Source organism: Manacus candei, unplaced genomic scaffold (assembly GCF_025592945.1).
Source record: "Manacus candei isolate 608988 ecotype Guabito, Panama unplaced genomic scaffold, ASM2559294v1 h1tg000152l, whole genome shotgun sequence".
NCBI lineage: Eukaryota > Metazoa > Chordata > Aves > Passeriformes > Pipridae > Manacus > Manacus candei.
In genome coordinates this window covers 269,911-285,653 of record NW_026138200.1, presented here as the reverse complement: position 1 = coordinate 285,653, position 15,743 = coordinate 269,911, and the positions used below count along the sequence as shown (strand labels likewise).

At 36.8% G+C, this 15,743-nt stretch overlaps 1 protein-coding gene across 2 annotated transcripts in view; it reads left to right on the top strand.

The window, feature by feature from the left end:
- Nucleotides 1–15,743, top strand: part of CCDC171 (coiled-coil domain containing 171) — a 146,764-nt gene that overhangs the window by 57,401 nt on the left and 73,620 nt on the right. For both annotated transcript variants that reach the window (XM_051772315.1, XM_051772314.1), the window contains 4 exons: nucleotides 1,566–1,754; nucleotides 9,659–10,145; nucleotides 10,866–10,982; nucleotides 15,377–15,603. In XM_051772315.1, the coding sequence (XP_051628275.1) occupies nucleotides 1,566–1,754; nucleotides 9,659–10,145; nucleotides 10,866–10,982; nucleotides 15,377–15,603 (1,020 nt within the window). The remainder of the gene's footprint in view (nucleotides 1–1,565; nucleotides 1,755–9,658; nucleotides 10,146–10,865; nucleotides 10,983–15,376; nucleotides 15,604–15,743) is intronic.

Below are 15,743 nucleotides of genomic sequence, written 5' to 3'. Positions count from 1 at the left end.
ACTTAGTCATTTACGCTAATAAAACAAGTCTTTATTTTACCGTAAAACAGAAACAAAATGCACTTACTCTAGGAATATCATCTTTAAATTATATGTCTGTGATTCAGAGGTGCTGTGCCAATGTATTTTTTTCATTTAATTGTAATTTATGTGTTATAAAATTTGTATTCAGAAACACAAATAGAAAATACCTATTTTTATAAAACATGTCAATATTTGTTATAGGGAGAAGCTGTACTTTTCTGAATTATTTTGATGTAAGCAAGTTTTCATGGCCTTTCTCCACAGAAATCCCTGCATTTTTAGGAAAGAAAATAAGTTTTTAAATAAGTTAAACTGACTTCACAGGCTAACATATGCCAGCCTTCAGAATTTCAGTTTGTTTTCTGGCTCCATTGATCAGGCCAGTCCTAAATGTAGTAGAGTGACTCCAGAACTTGGCTGCCTTGACATTTTGGTTTTGAGTCATAGAAAGGGAAAAGCTCTTTTGAACAACTATCATCTTCTGGAATTGTTACCACTCTTTTGGCTCAAGTAAAGTGTAGGGATGGTTACGGTGAATTGTTTTAACTCTGCCCATCATTTAATAAATACCCCAGCAGTCAATTGAAATTACTAAAGAGGGATAGGATAAAATCTGGATTATTCAGATTTGATGCGCATTTCTATTTTCCTTTTGAAGTAAAAGAGGAAAGGGAATAGAGGAGAAGGGAGTAAACATTGTTGAGAGTGTTTGGGGGTGTTGTGTCGTATTGTTTCTTGCTTTTTAATTTAGTATGGTTATTGATATTGACTGTGAGGTCTCTAGGGCTCTTTTCATGTACTTACTAGCTTTTCAGGGATTTTGAACAGTATTGTTACCTGTGTTGTACCTGCTTTCTTGAGAACAAAATTTTTCTCTTGCATTTCTGTGTGACCTATTTTCAAGGTATCTTTCTGACATTCCCTAGTAGTAAAAGTGTGTAGATGTGTGTATTTAAAGATCATTGTTAACTTGATTAATTTCTCCATTTAGTTTGCATGGGAACTGCAAAGTTATCCACAGAGTGAATCCCTTCACACTTGTTGAAAACACATCATAAACTAGGGAGCTATTTGTGAGAAAAACATTCTGTACACTAAAATTTCCTGAAATTCTTTCAATACTTAATAGCATCTTGTTTTAGCTTTCCACTAAAACAAAAATTAAATTAAGGGCTGGTTTTTTACTTATTATTTGCAATTCTTGCAAACTGCTAAAGGACTGGTATACTCAGATTACTACTTTAGCAGCACAAGATTTAATGCACTTATTTAAAAAAAATACAGGAAGTGTCCGGTTCAAGTTTTCAACAAAAAAAGCACCAAATATCTGCAACGTTGTATAAGGATGGCAAAACTGAAACCAAATTTTTGTTCATTTGTTGCACAATTCAGATAAATAATCTGTCATTTAATGAATATGTTGAAGAAATTACAGATTATGTTTTCTGCTGGAATAGTCTGTGGTTAAATTAATATGTACAATAAAGTAAAAAGGTGTTTAGAGAGGTAAGAGAATTTCTTTTTAAATGCTTGTCATACAGATATCTCACCTAGAATATATTTGTAAGAACAAGTCCAATACTTTGAAGGATCTTTGGCAGAGCCAGGAAGATGCTTTTAACGAAATGGCTGAACAGATGAAAACACAGGCAAGCTGCTGGCAGAAAGAAAAAAGGTATCTGGAACAGCAGTGCTCAGGTCTCCTTGGGGGAGTTCATGCAAGGGCACAGGTATGGTGCTGTGATCTTCTGATTTTTTTTTCTTGTAAATATTTAGTGGATTATTTCAGCAGTTTAAGGTTGTTTAAAATTAAAAAAACCCAACCAAACAAAACCCAAACCCCTGTGTATTAACTGAATTTATAATAAGAAATAAATAACTTTGTTAAAACATTCCAGAGGTGAACTGCTTAATTTGACCTACAGTTGCTAGGGACTCTTTTTCTTTTGAGGATATTAAGGCTGCAAGATTGAACTTTAAGAATTATATAGGGCAACAGTTATTTTTTCAATGTCATGCTTTGCAAAGACTGTGTAGAGTAACAGTAATGTCGTATCATTGGGGGATAAATTTAGGTATATACATTCTGACCCTAAGAAGCAATTAGCAGTTACAGTGGTAGATTTCAATGCTGTTGAAGGACTCTGTTACAAAAGGAAAAAAAAGGTGAAAAAGTGTAAAAAGTGTAAAACTGTTGCCACTGATTGTTAGAAAGGTTAATTGCACTCTAGAATGTTCGCTGTTATTCTACAACCACTGATCACTATATTTTCAATCACATTCTTTTACCTGTGTTTCAATTAAAAGTGTTGTGAAATAGAAGAAATAAGATATGCCTTGTTATTTGTGACTGCCATCTGAAACTTACTTCATCAGAATAATACTTTATTTGACTCAGATTTTAGGCTTGGAAGTCTTTCAATGGTAATTTATTAGGAATGAGTTTTAATCTTGTAGATACTATTTGCTTGATATTTACATGTTACATCAGAGATTGCAATTGTAAAAATGTCCCTGTGAGTAGAATAAGTGGCATCCAGATTTATATTAAACTTCACCTGTAGTTTCCTTTTATGAAATTATTACCAAAAAAAAGAATAGTGAATGAAGGAAGCTTAATTTTAATTTTAAAAATGAGATTTCCTTCCTAAAGAAAAAGTGGATTTACGCAATAAAGATAGGGTCTGAGTCATCTCTTTCAGAACTCTAGTGTTTTGTGAAAAATCAGTGCAGTTTAGTGTGCCATTCCTTGGCATGGTGCTGAACCTGCCAGTCTTCCCAGCTGAATTGTCTAGGAGCATGGAGAGCATGTACTGAAAATGTGTCTCTCTTTTGTGGAGCACAAATTAGGCATGTCTTTTGGAAAAAACCTTTACCTATCAACTTACTGTACAGGACTACTGAGTTTCTAAAAGGGAATTGTTTTCCCTTGGAAAGTCTGGGCATGTTTTCTAACACAGCTGGAGTAGTGCAAACTGGTAGTGTGTAATCTAGGTAGTGCAATGTCTGTATACACTTAGGTGATTCAACAATCTCTTTTCCATCCAATGTTCCAGTTTGTCTTCTTTACCATTCAGTGTTAAACTATCAAGAAGACAGTCTAATTTCTTCTGGAATTCTAATTTATGACTGACTTTGGATTTGCAAATACTGACTTAAGACTTTCCCTCCCAGGGATCCATGGACGTCTGTTATTAGAGCTGCCCTAATCCTGATTGCCTGTTTTTCCAAACTGTATTTGAGCTGTTGTATTTTGAACCTGCTAGCCATATTTGTCTGCAAGGTCTCTGCTCTGTTTGATCAGAGATGTGCAGACAGACTGTCATAGCCTTATTACCAAAGGAAACAAGGAAAAATGTGCCACAAGTTACAGAATGTTTTCAAAAGATCTTTTAGATTTGCTGACTTGCCAGTGTTTACATAAAGGTACAGAATGCAATATTTAAATTTAATGATTTTAACAGACTTTATTAATTAAATTTTATAATCTGTGCAAGTGGAATATAATTTGTCAGTATTTCATTGTGCAACTGGGGCTCTCCTCACTCTAGGACACTTATTCTAGCACTACAAGGAAACTGTACCAGTTTGCTGCATTTTCCATCCAAAGATCTGAGTGTAAACCTTGTAGGGTTTAATTCCTTTCTAAAAAGGAAAGATGAGTGATTTTTGCTGTCCTGCACCAAGCTAATGATATTGTTGCTTTGTCTTCAACCAGTGTTCCATGACTACTTCTAGGTATTTTCTCCTCAGAAATCCTGTGTCAAGACTTTGTTAGTTTTTTGAATCGTTGCTACATGTGTGAAAGCAAACTGAAGTGTGTTAATTCATACTCTCAAGAGTTAACACAGAGCTCTAACTGTGCAACAGTATCAGTAATGTATCTTGAAAATTATTGTTTTGGTTTATTAAAACTCCAGTAGAGAGTTAGGCCTTTTCAGAATTATCTTATAATTAAAATGTAACACTCCAAAATCTGGAGGTTTTAGTAGCAGTGACACCTGCTACTAAACAGTACCCAGCCAGTACTGTTCAGGGTCCCTGGTTCCAAGGTAGGATCTATGAATGTTAATAGGTACTACTTCACAGCTGGTACTGTAGATCAAATGGATTATAATCTCAAGGCAATTTCACTGTTTTTCTGTAGGGCAGAAATTCCCAGAGTATAGCCTTATCACAGATCAGCAATAACCAAGGCACTCTATAGATATCACTCTCTGTCAGTGGTCTCCATGTTTGGAGAGTCAATGGAGCTTAAAGTGCACATCCTTTTTCCTTGCCTTTTGTAGCAGGAGTCCAGTCCTCTTGATTTGATAGTGTTCCATTTTGAAAATGTTACTGTGCCTGTTCCTTATACTCACACAAATTATTTATTCAGGCTGTTCACAGTCTCATAGGAAATATCCTCTGAATTTTAACTACCAGTTGTTATTTGCTTATTGTTTAGATATTTATTAATCTGTCCCCAATTTTTTGTGGCAACCACTTAAAATAGAAGGGTTTTGTTCTGATATGCAAAAACATGTTGTGAGAGAAAAATTCTGTAACTACTTTAAAAATGTTAATTCCGACAGAAAAATAAAAGGTTTGCTGAATAAGAAAGAGAAAAAGTCCCCTAGAGAGAAAAAAAAGGGTTTATTTTTTTTTTTTGCTTTGTTTGGAGGCCTTGCTTTTACAGCAAGGCAGGTAAATTAGATAAAGGATATAATATATTGCAGTTGTGTCAAAAGTCAGTGCAAAAGGAGGAGGAGGAGTATGTGTAACTATACAGGTCCTGACCCACTAGGTGTCTTTGGTAGACATGTCTGACCCTTGTACTTAAACCACAGCAAAGGGAGGACAGGGCCCTTGATGTTGTTTATTTATATGTATAGGTGTCTATATTTGGAAAAATACAAGAGCTGAAATACAGGAATCAGAAACTCATAGAATGTCAGAATGGGTCAGGTTGGAAGGGACCACAGTGGGTCATCTGATCTGACCTCCCTGCTCAAGCAGGGTCATCCCAGAGCACATCACACAGGACTGTGACCACATGGTTCTTAAATATCTTCAGTGAGGGAGACTCCACAACCTCTCTGGACAATCTGTTCCAGTATATGGTCACCCTCACAGTAAAGAATTTCTTCCTCATGTTTGGGTAGGTGTCACGTGCATCAGTTTCTGCCCATTGTCTCTTGTTCTGTTGATTGGCACCACTGGGAAGAGTCTGGCTCCACGCCCTTGACACCTTCTCTTCAGATACTTATAGACACTGATGAGGACACAGGATCTCAGAACACTCAGGGTTAGAAGGGACCTCTGGACCTCATCTAGTCCAACCTTCCTGCCAAGGCAGGATCACCTACAGCAAGTTACCCAGGAAGCCCAGGTGGGTTTTGAACGTCTCCAGAGAGGGACACTCTACCTTCATGGGCAGCCTGTTCCAGTGCTCTGCCACCCTCAACGTAAAGAAGTTCCTCCTCACGTTCCAGTGGAGCTTCTTGTGTTTTAGTTTATGGCCATTGCTCCTCATCCTGTTGTGGGGCACCACTGAGAAGAGTCTGGCTCCATTGTCTTAACATCCACCTTTGAGATATTTATCTGCATTAATGAGATCCCCTCTCAGCCTTCTTTTCTCTAAACAGGCCCAGCTCCTGCAGTCTCTCCTCGTAAGAGAGATGCTCCAGACCCCTGATCATTGTTGTGACCCTCTGCTGAACCCTCTCCAGTAGCCCCACGTCTCTCTTGTACTGAGGACCCCAGAACTGGACACAGCACTCCAGGGCTGAGTAGAGGAGGAGGATCACTTCCCTCAGCCTGCTGGTCACACTCTTCCTCATGCGCACCAGCACATCTCTGTAATTGCAATGAGACTCAAAGCCCTGTGGCTGCACAAAGATCTCTTGTTCCTCCTGTTTGATCCCCATACTGTGTGCATTGGTGTATAAGCACTTTATAGAAGTATTTGATTGTGTCGATATCCCAGTGGGTGTGCAGAGGGACACCCCTAAGTCCTGTCTTGTGGTTACATCTTTGGGTGCTTGTACTCACTGGAGGTATCCCCTCTTAAGCCTCCTTTTGCTTCTTGGGTGGTCACTGTAGTTTTTATCTTCCCACATCTTATGTCTGTTGAGCCTGGCTCTATCTCCATCCCTCTTCAAACCTCGTTTAAAGTTCTCTCAAAGAACCCTGCCGGCTAAGATCCTTTTTCCGCTTTGAGACAGGAGGATCTCCTTTGTTGTCAGCAGACTCGGTGTCATATAAACTGACCCATGTCCAAAAAACCCCCAACTTCTGCTGGTAACTCCAGTCTTGAATCACACCTGTGAATTCTGTGTGATTTTCCTATTTCTTGCCCCATCATTCCCTGAAACTGGTGTGACAGAAGAGAACACAACATGTGGTCCAGATCCATTGACCAGTTGTCCCAAGGCCCTGAGATCCCTCTTGATCATCTGCAGCCTTTTTATTGGGACTTTGTTGCTACCCACTTGGAAAACCAGTAATTGGTAATAATGAGTGGGCTGTACCAGGCTGGGAAGTTTGTTGTGATGTCTCTTACCCAGGCCACAGGGAGGGAACACACCTCCCAGTGGGTTGGGTCTGGCTGGCATACTGGACCCTCCATTCCTCTCAAAACAATTGCTACTACCTTTCTTTTTTTCTAATTCAGGAGGTCATGATGGGGGAGGTAGGCTGCCCTGCCCTAGATGATCTGTCCAGTCCAGATGGACTCTCATTCACGTTCTCATTTCCCTGGTTCTGAGATTCCAGAGTCTCATGCCTATTGTGTAAGGGCACCTGGGAAGGTGAGGTAGTTTGGGAGGGGATTCACCTGCCACCCCAAGCAGAAACCTGTTTCCACTCACCTCGGTCTCTAAGGTCCCCTCCTTCTACCTGGTGTTGAGAGGGTGGGGATCCATTGCTTCATTTGAAGTGGACAGTTGGTGCATTTGTCTAAGGCATGGTAGAGTGTGGCTCCACCACTCCATCTCTTCCACAGAGTCCCTAATACTTCTTATTCTTTCTACTCCATCTTTCAGCTCTGCCATTAGGCCAAGCGGATCATTGACCTGATCGCATTTCACATAACTGTTCTCTCTGCTGTCCTCTGAGAGCAGCACCAGGCTGTGGCACTTCTGCAGCCTCTGACCTGGGCCCCTGCATGGTTTCGTGAGTGCTCTGTCTGGGTCACACTGTCCTTTGTGGTGTGCACAGGAAGCAACTTTTGTCCAAGTGGACAGTGCACCTGAGCTCTCTCAGGGAGAGTGATGATCACCAACTGAGCTAAGTGCTTGAGTTGGCAGCACCTCAGTGCCCTTCCTGCTTGCCCTGCCTGTGCAAATGGCATCATGGTGCCCTGGCTGATATCCCATGCCCTGTTTGCCTGCTCTGTTCATCGTTCTTCTGGTTGCTTGGCCTCCCTGGGGGACAGCTTTAGTACATGTGGGGTAGGCACTGTCTTTGTGCTGCCACCCATGCTGAGTCAGAGCTGCAAAAGGATAACCTTTTTATGTCTCTGTGTCATCACATTTCTAGTTTCCAGTTCTGTTTCCATGCCAGAATAAAGAGTAAGGGCACAATACAAAGTAAGATAAAGTAGTTTTGCTAGTGGCACCTGATTTTTGTTAAGATTTCTTGGAGTCAGTGAAGCTCTGCAACCCAGTGAGGTGCCTGTCAAAGCTCAAACACCAAAGGAAAACAGCTTGCCAATGTTTAGGAAGAGAAGTATGTGTCCTTTTCAAAAACTGTGCTTTTAAGCTTTAAAGAAAACACTAGAAACAGTGTGTTGTAAGACAAAAGAAATTATTAGCCAATAAAAGCAAGAAGGTATCTTTTCTTACAAAACTTTTACATTTCTGAAGTCAGAGATTGTCTTATTTACTTTTGCATGTTACCATATGACCGTAAGCACAAAAACAAGCGTTAATTAGCCAGAGCACTGAATGTTGGTATTGCTGCCGAAGAGCCTTGCAGGGATCACAGTTTGTTTACTTGGATATTGGCTTTTCACCTGTGATGGCCAGAAACCTAAGATATTTTCTAAATTCGGCTTGCTTCTTCTGTTCCTTCCAGTCATGCTATCAGGGTTTTTATCTATAAAAATCAAACACTGTAAATAATGCAGTAGCACTGAAAGTATTGTACATGTTCATACTTAATTTTAGCATTAAGTGACATATGTGGCCTGTAAATTGCATTTTGAAATTAGTAGATCTTTTAGTGGCCTACTCTATTTTTGTATCACTTTAAGTATTTTAATAGAATTACAAATCGTTTCACTCCTAAAAAACTGCTAAAATATTTATTTGGTCAAAGACATTTTGAACTGACATTTTGACTAAGATATAGTGTAGAGGCTTCCATTTGCATTCTAGAGATAACTGTATATTTTTTTAATTCTGTTGTGCTTGCAGAATGGAGGAGGGAAAAAAACTAGGGTACTGCCCTCATCACTTGCTTGGAACATGTACCAAGTAAAACACATGAGAATGTGGCTGGATGATATCGTTTTACTTCTCTTTTGACCACTGCTAGAAGGAATAATATCACACCATTTTAACAAAAATATCTGTAGCTCTAAGAGAGATATCTGAAACTTAGCATAATCCTCAATTTTCTTCATCATATGGGCTTGTCATTCCATCCGTGTTTTCCTTTTTGTGACCATGGACTGTAAATGGAGCATATGCATTAAACTTGATCTTGTGAGTTCTTTGTGAACAATGCCTAAAGTTTATTACCTCCTAGTACCAGTGGATCCTGTTTAACTGTAGTCATCTCCCCAGTCACAAAGGGCTCTCATGTGTCAAGTCTCTGAGGTGACTTAGAGCTCTCAGCATAGTGTCTTGATTCCTTTACAGGAACTGCAGTCTGCATAATCTAACCTTAGTCCTGGCATTCCATGACTTGTTAGCATCTTCATTTTGCTACACCAGTTTGATATTATAAGTCTCCCTCTTTCCCTGTTTCAGTGCATATAGAGGAAAATAAAAAATGTTCTGTAACTTGGAAAAACTGTAATGGCACTAGTCAAAATAAAAATATCTGTATTACATTGTTCCTTTGAAAACCCAGTTCTTTATGAGATGTAATTAATCTGTGAATATATAAGTAGGGGGTTGATTACAAAGTAATTAAGAGATCACCTTTACTTCCCCTTTTCCAGCTGCTGCCAATCTGTCAAGGTTTATGTTCCAGAGTCTTCCTTATTTTTTTTTCTTTCCCTTACGCTAACTTTCTTTCTCCTTTGTTGAGCAATGTTCTTTCTGAAATTGGAGGGCATAATTGCTAACTGTTAAGTCAACTCATAAAACTGTATTGTGGACAACCAGGTGCTTTTGGACCTTGTGTACTGCAGTAGAAGTGGATTATCATCAGAAACCAGGAATCTGTTTGTAGCTGAAGATTGTGAAAACTTTCCTTGTACTATTGATTTGTTTTCATCTCTAACTGTTTACTAGAAGAGATACTGTCATCATCATTAGTAATAATTTTTGTCCTTTAATGTGTGTTATTTGAATGTGAAAAAATTAATTTTCTTCTTTTTTAGCTTTTGTGTTAGTAAAAATGATTTTGTTGCTTAAAAAAAAAATCTTATTGTTAATATTTTTTCTGGCTTTGTTTGTTTGTTTTTTCCGTTTTATCCCAGGAATTCCACGGAACAGCAGAGAAAAATAAGGAAAAAGTGCGTGTCCTTGAAAAAAGTCAGGAGAAATTGGCCCTCGAAAGTGTTTCTGTGAAAAATACGTTAACACAGTTTCAGAAGGAGCATTCATCTCTCTTGGCAGCCTGTGCGCTATTGGCAGGTGCCCTGTATCCTCTCTATGGCCAATTGTGTGCTATGTCTTCCCAAAGAGACCTTCTCCAGGATCAGGTCAACATTTATGAATTAGTGAACCAGAAGATTAGGACCCTAGTTCATGCTCTATCTGATGGTGAAGAAAACAGTCAAAATGAAGTAAAAATAAAGAAAAGAAAATTTCAAGGCCTGATTTATGTATTCCGAAGAGCTGTAATTGCAGTTTTGGCAGCTAAGAGACTTAAAGTTTTAGCCCAACCTTCTAGTTCCCTCTTCACCTGGACAAATGGCTTAAAAGAAGGCATTGGAATTCGAGTTTATGTAGGAGAATCTAAAGGCAAGCATAATCTATCAAGTATTCATGGTTAGAGAATAACATATAATAATATTACTATTAATGGAGTGTAAAGACAAATTTAATGACATTTTGACAAATGTTATTTCTGGATTTGTGATTTTTAGAGTACTTGACAAATGTAATTTCCCCTAAAAGGAAATGCTTAGGCTGTTAAACATTGCAAATAAAGTTGCAACTACAGATGTGAAGTCACACTGTTTGATATCCTTGATATTTGTGTTATGGATTTCAGAACTAGGTACATCTCCTCTATGTGGTAAATATCTTGAAATGTTCCTACATTATTAATCATCAGCATATTTTTTGAAAAGGTATATCCTCTTATTAATAACTTGTAATGTTTATTTCTTACTGAAAAATACAAAAAAATTGCTTACTGATTCAGGTAAAGTACTAGTGTAGGATTTCTAAATTTTCTTTAGAGATTATGTAGTCTTTTTGTCACTTTCTGTTGCCAAACAAGCTCATGTTTCCCCCTACAAGGAAAAATGGCATAAAAAATGTTTTCCAAACTAGAAGATTGATCTACTTTTCTGTTCTAGTAGTTCTGGAAGCATATTTAATACAGTCTAAATTGTTCCGAAAGAAGAATTAGTCTTTCCTTTATGTACTTAGTCAATGTCTGAAAAAGCTGGGGATAGTAGTGCCTTATCTAAGTTATTCAGTTATAATGTTGCTAGGTACAATTCTGTTTCATAGGTTGTGAAGAGGAAGAGCTTAACTGTGTTGAAGAACTCAGCTGGTTTACTAGTTCTAACCTCCTTGCTGCGATAATTGGTTCCGTCACTGAGTTGCAGGATGTTATTAACAAACCAGGTAATTTTAAAAGTATATTCTTGTAGTAGAAGATTAAAAAACATCGTTTGCATCTTTAGGATTTTACCTAAACTATTCTGGATCAAATCTCCTGAGACTTATAGTGTTGGAACAAATTAATTTTCTTTAATTGGTGATATCATACTTTATCCTTTTGGTATATAGAGTCATGGGAACAGAAGGTTGAAGAGTGCTTTTAGAAGTATGTAAACAGTCTCAATTGACACAGTTGATAACAGTCCTTATTTTATGTCTCTATTGTGTTCCCTCTCTAAGTTTATTTTTAATTAGATTTATGTCTATATTCCCTAATTTTCTCAGTCTGTCTTTGTATAGAATTCTGCTCTGCCTATGGAAAATTGTAGTGTCAGTTTCTGGAAATGTCACCTCGTTATTCCCATCTGTTGACTATTTTTCTTAATTTATTTGCAGTGAGAACTGATGTAAGGTTTTACTTGGTTCATCTGCATTGCTGCCATACTTAGTTCTCTGGTAACTTGTAGTTTTAAAGTACCAACATTACTGTCACAGAATAAAGGATATTAAAGGAGGGGTAATTTATATGAATAAAGGGAAACAGTAGAACAGAGGGAAGGTGATTCATTTCCCAGAAGCCTAGACAGTAAACTGTTACTAGAAGACTGCCATTGAATCAAAAGTGTTTTGGTTCAATTTCAGGTACTCTCTTAGATCATCCTGTTCTCAGTAACTTAAATTTACATCCTTACAAAGCAAAATTTGAACCCTGTTTCAGAATATTTACAGGGTTTATCATGCAAGTGTGCCTGTGTATATAGTGTTGTGCAGGAACAGCAAATTGAAAAAGAATGAAGACAAACTCATCAGCAGCACAGATGTGCTGAAGTGACTAGTTAGAATACTGTAAACATCATGATATTTTGCCAATTGGAAGTATATGAGAATTCTGGTGGGCTCAATTTATTAGATATCTCTGCATTCAACAGAGGCTTGATTTTTGAGAATTAGGAAAAGCCAAGCTCAGAATGTTATGGCCACAGTCAGTTTGGTGATTCTTTCATATCTTATCTCTATTTAAAGTTATTTGCACAGAACCTCAAGGTCTAACTGTCTGTATGTTACTTGGAATTCTGTTCCTCATGAGATCAAAAGTCTCCTAGGAATCTTTGGTTCAAAAAATAGTAATAAATAATTTAAAGTTTGACATGAAATTTCCAGAAGTATTGGAGTAATTAGGCTCTGAAGGAATATATTAGAACGAAAGCTTCCACACTTAGAAAATTATTTTATGTTCTGTAACTAATATTTTAAGTAGGACTTAAACCTTCAAACTGACATAAAAGAATTTGGAATTTTTTAAAACTGTAAATAGGCAATCGGAGAGGCATCTGGTCTCTTCAGATCTTTAAATAATGACAGTTCCAGATTAGACTGCACATCACAGGAGAAAGTAGGTACAAGAAGGTGCTATCTATATCAACAAGATGGAATGGTTCAGTGTCTTAAAAATTATGTTTAAAAATGCCTAGATTTTGAAGAGACATTTGAGGCAGTTGAAAGAAACCAAATCCAGATCACTCAGATAATACTGGAACATTTAGGCTTGTGTGCCCTGGTGATTCGAGTCACATTTCTTGATCTTTTAACTTTTAAATATGTGGTTTTGGTTTGATATTGATGTTCACTTCCCTGCATAGTGTTTGTTAGTTTGGTTCTCATTCTAACAGGTCTTGGAATGATCTCATAGCTTCAGTTTCGATACAACTTCATTACAGTGTTGGAGTTTTTTGGTTTTTCTTTGGTTTTTTGTAAGGTTAATTTTCTAGGTTTGTTAGAACAGCATCTGTACTGTGATAAACCAGAGAAAGTAAAGGCCAAGATTTTCAATATGTATCATCAACTGTTACATATGCAAAACTTTTGAAGCTTGACATGAACATTCTAGTCTTTCGTAGTACTAAGTTAATCCTGCTGACTGTTCAATTTCACCAAAACAGAGTAAACAAGAATTGTTTTTTTATGTCAGTGAAGTAAGATTTGACACTTTTCATTGTCTTTTTCTTCATTTATTTTATGTGACTTAATTGCTTTTTGTGATATACATTTATTTGTGTTAATTAATTCTGATACTCATCATAATGTAAATAATTTAATGGTTTTATTGTAATTCCTTTTTCCTTCATGACAAGTATGTAAAATGTATATATTTAAACAGTGTATTCTCTTCCCAATTATTATGGATACAGTTCCTTGTGGAATTGTATTAAATTCTCATTTTGTCTTTCAAAGCAGTCAGTAACTTACTTCAGCATATTTCTGTGTATTTACTCCAAGCTATTCTTCATTAAAAAAATAGAGGAGATAACTATTAGTCCCTATCCCAAGAAAGTGCCTTAAGTTGTGGATGCTGAACTATACTGAATAGTGGGAGTCCTGATTGTGAAGTAGAAAATAATTTCAAATTGCTACTACACATCTGTATGAACTGTTATTTTAAATTTAAGTTAAAGGTGAGATTCTAGACATAGGGAAAGGGGCTGCCATGCTAGGTGCTGCACATATGGAGAAATACTGTGTTTTCTGACAGGCAGACAATCTTATAAACTGGGAATAGCAAGTGGAAATACTAGGAAAAATGATGGAACAGTAGCTCACTGGTGGTGTCCTTGTTTTGATATTTATCAGAAATCATGGCAGAGTTTTTTACATGGAAAGCCATATAAATGTTCCAGTTTTAATTTTAGGTTAGTTTCATTAAACATTCAAACTGATGAATGTATCATGACTGGAGTAACGAGAGGGTCTTTGAAGGTGACTGACAACTCTTACAGGATAATCTGTGATAAGAGGTGAATTGAGGAAGGTAGCTTTTTCTTTTTTTGTGATCAGTAATAGAGAACCAGCATAAGGAAAAGAGAGGACTCCTGGCCAAGGTAGACAGAGCATTACAATAGGAGGTTTTTTTCTGGGTATGAAAAAAATGTGGTTTTTTTTTTTTATTTCAAAGGATGTATTGTTAGTTGAAGTGCAAGATAAAAATGCCTCATAAGATTTTTAACTTTAAAGATGAATAGAAAGAATGCTATCATAGTCATGAAGAAAAGACAGATCTACTAGTAACTGGGATTATAGAAAATGTGTATTCAAAAATGATACTCCATTTGAGCACTGGAATCATTGGAATGGTGGTATTTCAAAACCAAGCAGGAGAATAACTCTAAAAATGGAATATTTGACTTTATCAAGTACTTTTCTTTTTGTTATTTGCTTATAGATAAATTTCACCTTGTGTAAATGATCTTTATGGTGAAAATTGTAATATAAAAATATTAATAAGCATGTTTTTGTGCTTTTAACCTTTGGCTTTTTTTCTTCACAATCTTTAAAAAAGACTTTTTTAACTTAAGCTGTGGTTATTTTTTTCTGCTTATAGTCTTAAGTAAATACTTTAGTTCACTGCAGCAACAGGAGATCTGCTGTACTACTGAATGTAAATAAGCTCTTCCATGCTTGTCATCTTACACTGATAGTATCATAAGACAAGTAATGACAGATTAAGACCTGCCTAGCTGAGGGAAAACTAAATTACAAGACTTTTATTAAGGCATAAATAAACCTATTAACTGTTATCTGGAATACCAATTAGTGGAAGGAGCACTGACAATTTTATTTATCAACATTAAACACAATTATTAATTACAGACCTGACGAATCTAGCAGTAAGCAGGACATGTTGGGTGTGCTGGGGCCTTAAGTCCATTATATGAGAAGGATGATTACCAAAATCCTATGGGAAAATAAGTAATTGTAGCTGTAAAATTTTAATTGCCTTGGAATAAGGTAAATTATATTCTCTTGTCTCAGAATATAAATAGTACTATGTTAAGGTACCAAGCCTCACTAATTTTGAACAGCAAATGACTTAGACATCTGTAGAGGGGAGGGAAGAGGAGCCCGGAAACCCTCAGAAATTTGCATTGTAAATATTGCGATAAAGTGATTTACCATGTGCTATCACATCTGACTTACTTCACCTGACTTGCATTTGCATGCATTCATCTTGCATGTTTTCTGAATTACAAAATTAGAACACCAAAGAAAGTCTTAAGAAAGTATAGTATTGGGGAAGAACATGGTAACAACTGGAAAAATAGTCTTTGGCAAATGAATCCTATTCTTTAGAATCCTATCCTACCCTTCCATTCAAAAAGTGATAAGAGTAGAATTTTCATTGCTAAATACACAATTTGTCCTGTGTCTCTCTGAGGTATTCCTGTGAACTCAGTCTTCCAATCTTTAATAGAAATTTCCTACTGAATATTTTAAAGATGCTATTTGTTGTTGCTTTTTTTTTTCGCTGAAAGAAACTGAAATTAATAACCTACTTGATTTTTTTTTTTTTTTTTTTTTTTAAGATACAAAGTCCTGGCTTTCTGGAAAGTTACTTGTAAGTGCAGCCAGGAACTCCTTTTCAAAACTTATGGGCAGGCTGAATGTAATAATGGAGACGGTTCCATTAGACCACAGCAAGTGCATTATTTATCTGGAGAAAGACTCTTTGGTACACAGTCTGGCTCGTGGACTTCACAAAATAAATACTCGGGCCCTGGAAGCTGGACTGTGGGACAGATTATCCAGTATGGTATGCATATTTATTGTGCTACTTCATGTAAGCAGTAGATTCATAAAAAGTCTTATGATGAAGCTCCCTTGATAGTACCATTAATTTTGTTTCAGATTGTTTATGAGTCTGTTACACTGAAGTCAACTATGTAGACATTA